Source organism: Triticum dicoccoides, chromosome 7B (genome assembly GCF_002162155.2).
Source record: "Triticum dicoccoides isolate Atlit2015 ecotype Zavitan chromosome 7B, WEW_v2.0, whole genome shotgun sequence".
Classification (NCBI taxonomy): domain Eukaryota; kingdom Viridiplantae; phylum Streptophyta; class Magnoliopsida; order Poales; family Poaceae; genus Triticum; species Triticum dicoccoides.
The window spans coordinates 682,863,223-682,870,949 of NC_041393.1; the positions used below are offsets into that span (position 1 = coordinate 682,863,223).

Genomic DNA, 7,727 nt, shown 5'->3' on the forward strand with positions numbered 1-7,727 from the left:
TCGCCTCGTTGAGAGCCGTTGTTCAAGGCCCGACTCCCTTCTTTTCCATTGATGTCACCGGCTATAGAAGGCTCGGATGAAGAGCTTGAGATGGCCTTGTGGTAGTAGGATTTGGTTTGTTGTCCCCTTAGTCGGGATTGGCATTATTGACCGACGTGTGCTACTGGTGAAGGTGAGATGCAATGGATGGTTGGTGGTGGTATTCCTTCGCTCATGAGGCTCCAATAGATGGAGCCAGATGTTGTGGAGGGATTCTAGTGTTGTGGAACGTTGCACGGAAAATAAAAAAATTCTACGCACATGCAAGATCTATCCATGGAGATGCATAGTTACGAGACGGGAAAAGCATCTTTATACCCTTGAGAAGATCGCTAAGCGAAAGTGTTTATCAACGCGGTTGATGTAGTCGTACACCTTCACGATCCGCCCCGATCAAGTACCGAACATACGGCACCTCCGCGTTCAGCACATGTTCAGCTCGATGACGTCCTCGCTTTCTTGATCCAGCAAGAGGGCGAAGTAGTAGATGTGTTCCAGCAGCACGATGGCGTGGTGACGGTGTTGATGAAGAACAATCTCCGCAGGGCTTCACCAAGCACAACGGAGAATATGACGGAGGATAAACTAGAGGGGACGGGGTTGCCGGCACACAGCTTGGTGATTCTTGATGTGTCTTGGGTGCTAGCCCTGCCCCTCTATTTATATGTTGAGCCTTGGGGTCGAGACTTGGAGTAAAAGCCTCCTCAAAGTCGGTTTTACCCGAAAGGCAAGAGTCCTTGGACTCCAGGACCAGAGGCCAGGGTTCCCGGTGTCTGGACCCAAACGCCAGGGACCCTGGCGTCTGGCCCTGGACTCCGCAAAACTCCCTTTTGCGCTTTCCAAAAACCTCATGGGCTTTCCCCTTTGGCCCAAATAAAGTGTTTCCGTACCCAAACATTTCAGGAACATCCAGAACCCCTTCCGGTGAATTCCGGAACCCTTCTGGAGACCAAACACTATCATCCCATATATCAATCTTTACATCCAGACCATTCCGGAGCTCCTCGTCGTGTCCGTGGTCTCATCCGGGACTCCAAACAACATTCGGTCACCAACATGTATAACTCATATAATACTATATCATCAACGAACGTTAAGCGTGCGGATCCTACGAGTTCGAGAACTATGTAGACATGACCGAGACACCTCTCTGGTCAATAACCAAATAGCGGAACCTAGATGCTCATACTGGCTCCCACATATTCTACGAAGATCTTTATCGGCCGAACCGTTACGACAACATACGTTATTCCCTTTGTCATCGGTATGTTACTTGCCCGAGATTCGATCGTCGGTATCTTCATACCTAGTTCAATCTCGTTACCGGCAAGTCTCTTTACTCGTCCCGTAATACATCATCCTGCAACTAGCTCATTAGTCACTTTGCTTGCAAGGCTTCTTATGATGTGTATTACTGAGAGGGCCAAGAGATACCTCTCCGATACTCGGAGTGACAAATCCTAATCTCGATCTATGCCAACCGAACAAACACCTTCGAAGATACTTGTAGAGCATCTTTATAATCATCCCATTGCGTTGTGACGTTTGATAGCACACAAGGCATTCCTCTGGTATCCGGGAGTTGCATAATCTCATAGTCGAAGGAATATGTATTTGACATGAAGAAAGCAATAGCAATAAAACTGAATGATCATTATACTAAGCTAATGGATGGTTCTTGTCCATCACATCATTCTTCTAATGATGTGATCCCGTTCATCAAATGATAACACATGTCTATGGTTAGGAACTTAACCATCTTTGATTAATGAGCTAGTCTAGTAGAGGCTTACTAGGTACACGGTATTTTGCCTATGTATCCACACATGTATCAAGTTTCCGGTTAATACAATTCTAGCATGAATAATAAACATTTGTCATGAAATAAGGAAATATAAAATAACAACTTTATTATTGCCTTTAGGGCATATTTCCTTCGTCTACGCCAACGTTTTGATGAATAATCTCGCTGGCTACCACGCCTGCCACAATGCTCCTTCCCTCGGGGAGATCTCGTTTTGCTAGTCCATGGCTGACCTCTGACACGTGACTGCTACATTCTTGGTCGAGTGGCAACCGCATGGAGTTATCAACTCTGGTTAATCCTCCCGGGTGACAAGCCTGATGGGAAGCAGTTCGTCCCTAGTAAGGCATCCACGTCTTCGACCTCCGGTTATTACTCGCCAGCAGCCGTGCCGTAGCGATCCTTTCACCCCAATTGGGTTTGTCCCCAATGACATCTGGACTGGTTATGTGCTAGAGTCGTTGATTATATTCGAATTCCAATTTAGTTTTGTGATCTGGGTTCCTATCCGAAAATGTAGGGACTTGTCCATATTTTTTTCCTTTTTTGTTGTTTCCACGTGTAAAATGTGGTTGTATTATTTCTGGTAATATCTAATGAATTCCGGGTCCTTCGGGACACTTTTATACTGTAAAAAAACGAACTAATATGGGGGAAAGCTATTCATATTACAAAATGGAATTTATGTCACATACAAATCTAGTATTATCGATATATAGTACATAAGACCTAACATTTTCTCTATGTTCGTTCAAAACATTTTCAAATTTTTATTTGGAGATGATTTGTTTTCCTTTACTTAGAACACATGTTTATTTTTCCTTAAAAAAGATTTTTTTTGAGACACTTATTTAAAAAAGATAACAATAAAAAAAGGTTAGACAAGTATTGGACCGGCCCAACAATCTGGAGTGCTTTTGCTCGTTGTTGACCAAATGAAGTCGTTTTATATTGATTTTCTATTCCGTCGATGCCGCTGTGGAGTGTGAATAATTACAGCCAAAAAGTTATTCGCGCCACCACCAACCGCAGACAGGCGACGAAGACTTGGTAGCCTCTCAGTCTCAGGTCCACGCCCATCCTCGCCGCCGGCGACACCCACAGATCCAGATCCAGAGGAGGCCGCTCTGTTCTCAACCGGCCGGCGAGATGGAGATCGCGGTGGGCGCGCTGTCGGGCATGGTGGAGGCGCTGCCGGGCAAGCTGGGCGAGCTGCTGCAGCAGGAGTACGAGCTGCTCTCCGGCGCCCGCGGGGACGTCGCCTTCTTCCAGGCCGAGCTGAGAACCATGAACGCCGCCGTCGTTCGCTGCGAGGCCCTCGAGGAGCCCGACGTCCAGACCACCAGCTGGATCGCCCAGGTCCGCGACCTCGCCTTCGACATCGAGGACTGGGTCGACCTCTTCGCCCACCGCGTCGACGCCGGCGGCACCCACGACGCCGACTCCCACCGCTTCTCCCGCTGGATCCGCCGCCTCACCACCATCCCCGACCGCCACGTCATCGCCACCGAGCTCAAGGAGCTCCGGGCGCGCGTCGTCGAGGTGAGCGAGCTGCGGAAGCGCTACAGCCTCGGCCCGCAGATGCCGTCTCGTCACGCGCCCGCCGTCGACCCCCGGCTCTTCGCGCTCTACGCCGACAGCGCCGGCCTCGTCGGCATGGACGGGCCGCGGGACGAGGTGATGGGGATGGTGACCGGACAGGGCTCCGGCGGGCTCAAGGTCGTGTCCATCGTCGGGATGGCCGGCTCCGGGAAGACGACGCTTGCCAGGGAGGTGTATAGGTTGGTGAACGCGGGGTTCAAGTGCCGCGCGTCGGTTTCGGTCGGCCGGAGCTCTGACGTCGCCAAGGTGCTCGGCGATATGCTATCCCAAGTGGACGGCGAGTACAGCAGAGGACGAGGTGATGCTGGCGATGTGGCTCAGTTGATTGGGAGACTGAAGCAGCATCTGCAAGATAAGAGGTACTCTATTTGCTATTTCGATCAATCCACTTCAATTGTTACTGGTAAAAGTTTTGCTATTTATACTGAAATTTTGCTCCAGTAGAGTGTTATTATACTGAAAAATTATCTCCAGTACACATATTCTGTGGCATATTGTATGGCACTTGCTATGCACATCTTTGATAAAACTTAGCCCTGCTTCCTCTTCGTTCAGATACATGTATACTCTCTGATTATGATTGATGATTGATGATTTCCCTCGTGTCATCAAATAGGTATCTTGTTATGATTGATGATTTATGGAGTGTTCAAACCTGGGGGATAATCAAACACTGTTTTCCAGAGAACAATCTCGGGAGTCGGATAATCACTACAACAAGAATAGAGGCTGTTGCAAAAGCAGGTTCAGGTGACCATGTTTACAGGACTTGTCTTCTTGATGAAGCCGATGCCGAGACCTTGTTTTCCCAAAGAGCTTTTTGGAGTGTGGGTGGGTGCCCTGCCCATTTGAAGGATGTTTCAGCTCAGATCATGAAAAAGTGTGGTGGTTTGCCACTTGCTATAGTGAGCGTGGGTGGCTTATTAGCCAGCAAGGTGCGCACAAGAGATGAATTTGAGCGGTCAGGACTGGAATGGCGCGCAAATTCAGAGCTACAAGGGATGAAACAGATCATCAAACTCAGCTACAGTGATCTTCCTGCCAATCTCAAGGCGTGTCTCTTACACCTAAGCATATTTCCCGAGAACCATGAGATCGAAATAGAGCGTCTTGCGAGGCGTTGGGTTGCTGAAGGGTTCATCAATGAACAGCGTGGCACAAGCATGAAGGAAACAGCGAGAAACTACATCAGCGAGCTCATTGGCAGAAACTTAATCCAACCATCACAGCTGAATCATAATGGCACCCATAGGAGCTACGTTCTTCATCCAGTAATACACGATTTCATCATTTGCAAGTCCATGGAAGACAACTTTGTTGCTCTGGTACATGCTCAGCAGCAAGATGTCCCACCTGTCAATGGCACTGTCCGACGGCTATCTTTGCTGAATAGTGGTAAGCATGATCAGACCGCTGCACAAATCGATGGGGCAAAAGTATCTTGTGCTCGCTCAATCACCGTATTTTCTCACACCGGGCGCACGCCTCGTCTGAATGAACTCAGTGTACTGCGGGTTCTTGACCTCGAAGGCTGTCAAGGTCCACTGTGCCTTGATGGTCTCTACAAACTGCTGCTTCTGAGGTACTTGAACCTCAAGGGAACAGATGTCAGTGAGCTCCCTGCACAGATTGGAGAGCTAAGATGCCTGGAGACACTGGATATGAGATCCACAGAAGTGAAAGAGCTACCTCCCAGCATTCTCAGGCTGGAAAAGTTAATGCATTTGCTCGCGGGGAATGCCAAGTTGCCAAGTGGGATAAGCAAGATGAAGTCATTGCTAACACTCTCGTGCAGCAATATCGGGAAGAGTGCTGATGCGGATATCATTCAAGAGCTCAGTGAAATGGCAAGCTTGAGGGAACTGGAATTATTTTGTAATGTTCCTCGGACGTCTGAGGATAAGAAACAAGTCGTATTTCCGAGTGATGGATTTCAGAGTCTTAAGAAGCTTTCGATAAGGTGCAGCTTGCCATCTGTGACCTTTGTGACCGATGCTTTATCGAAGGTTGAAGTGCTTGAGCTAAAGTTTGAAGGCGGCCTTTCAAAGGAGTCGAGTGGTGTGTCTGGCGTTGAGCATCTGTCAGGCCTGAAGCATATGATCATCGAGTTTTCGCAGCATGATGCGGGTGCTGCAGCAGCAATGGCTGCAGTCAAGAAGGTTGCTGAGAAGGTCCACCCTAATTGTGTGATCATCGTGAACGTTGATAAGACCGACCAATAGAGTTTTGGAACATTGTGCATATCTGATTCCGAGCAAGCATGAGGGCACTAGCGGAGCTACAGATGGCAAGTTGGGCGGGCCGGTCTATAGGAAAGCAATTTTCTTTCTGTTATGACCGGTTTGGTCTATACCAGGAAGAGTTCCACCGGGCATTAGTATTAGGGGCTTGACCCACAAGTTATCTTAGGCAAGTTATTTTAGGCAAGTTATCTTAGGCAAGTTATCTTAGGCTAAAGTTATAAATACTAGTTGTAAGACATCGTTCGAGATCAAGCAATAAAGATATTATCATCTTATGTTGCCCGGCTCCCTGAGGAGCCGAAACCCTAGCCGCCACCAGCCAACCGCCGCCGCACCTAAACCCTAGCCGCGGCGGCGCCTCATCGCCGGCGCGCCCGCTCCAGTCCTCGTCTCCCTCCTTCCTGCCCATACAATCTACGCCGAAGGCCCGGTAGGAACCCTAGTCCTACCAATTTGGTATCAGGTGCCCGGGTTTCAACCATGTCTTCTCCACCGCCGTCGGTCAACTCCACCACCGCCGCTGCCGCCAACTCCTCCACCGCCGCCGCCTCTGCGCCAGGCGCCACGGCCTCGCTCCTGGCGGGCATCACGGCGTCGCTCTCGGCGCCGCCCCTCCAGGCACCCGGCACCGCGCCGGGCCACGGGCAGCCACCAGCCCCCGTCCAACCTACACCGCCGCCATCACCTCCTCCGCAGACGCAGCAGTTCACACCGGAGGCAATGGCCGGCGTCCTCACCGACCTCGTCGCCGCGGTCTAGGGCATCCGCCTCTACCTGGCAAGTCCATACGGGCCGCCGCCACCAATCCATCCAGCCATGGCCACGAGTCAGCAGGCGCTGCCATGGTACTCGGTACCGGGGGCCGTCACCGGAGGCTACCCGGCGCTCCCCGCCCAGGCGGCTGCACCGCCGTTTTGGCCACAATGGCCGCCGCAGCTTGCGACGGCAACCGCGCCACTCGCCGCCACCACGGGGTCGTAGTGGCCCACCTGGACCACGCCGGCCGCGCCGTCTCCCGCCGCGCCATCCCTTCCAGCGGGCCCGGAGCAGGTTCCTCCATCGCCCCCGCCCAGCCCTAACCTGGGCTGGTCGTCGCCGAGCGGGCTTCCGATCTAGGAGGTCCTCTTCCCGTCGTCACCATCGCCACTCCCCGGCTGGCTCCACGGGCCGCCCTCGGCCTACCCGGAGGCTCGTCCACCGTCCGGTTTTCCGTTGCAGCCCGAGGCGTCGGGCGCCACCGGGAACTACGCCGGGCCTTCCACCATGGACCGCGCACCATCATCCGCCCTCCGCACCGCCGAGGCAGGGGGCCAGGGCGCGCCACACCAGCAGCCGCCCCGGTTCGCCAAGATCGACTTCGCCACATACGACGGCTCCGACGATCCGCTTAACTGGCTCAACCAGTGTGACCAGTTCTTCTGCGGACAGCGCACGCCCGCGTCGGAGCGCACTTGGCTGGCTTCCTACCATCTCCGCGGGGCCGCCCAGACATGGTACTACGCCCTCGAGCAGGACGAGGGCGGCATGCCCCCGTGGGATCGTTTCCGGGAGTTGTGCCTTCTTTGTTTCGGGCCACCGGTCCGCGGGAGCCGCCTGGCCGAGTTGGGCCGCCTGCCGTTCACCTCCACGGTGCAAGACTTCGCCGACCGCTTCTAGGCCCTGGCGTGCCAGGCGCCCAGTGTGACGGCCTTACAGCAGGCGGAGCTTTTCATCGGTGGCCTTCCCGACCACATCTGCGTGGACGTCGAGATGAAGGGCCCCAAGACCTTCAGACGGCCATGTACTATGACCGGGCGTTCGAGCAACGCGCCCAGGCCTTGACGCGTCCATCCGCGCCACGTGGGGGCCGACAGCCTACTCGGCCGTCTCCGGCAGCACCGACACCGTCCACTGCCGCCCAGGCGGCCACCCCGGCTCCGATGCGGCCGTTTGGGCGCCTCACTCAGGCAGAACAACTGGAACGCCGGCGCCTGGGCTTGTGCTTCAACTGTGATGCGCCCTATGCACCGGGCCATGTCTGTCCCCGCCTCTTCTACTTG

General features: G+C 53.1%; 1 protein-coding gene across 1 annotated transcript; it reads left to right on the forward strand.

Annotated features, from left to right (window-relative positions):
* The first annotated feature begins 2,869 nt into the window (after positions 1-2,869).
* Positions 2,870-5,963, forward strand: LOC119340048 (disease resistance protein Pik-2-like). Its single transcript, XM_037611960.1, has 2 exons — positions 2,870-3,804; positions 4,062-5,963. The coding sequence occupies exons 1-2, from the start codon at positions 2,993-2,995 to the stop codon at positions 5,665-5,667; spliced, it is 2,418 nt and encodes an 805-aa protein (XP_037467857.1). The 5' UTR covers positions 2,870-2,992; the 3' UTR covers positions 5,668-5,963.
* Positions 5,964-7,727: the final 1,764 nt, after the last annotated feature.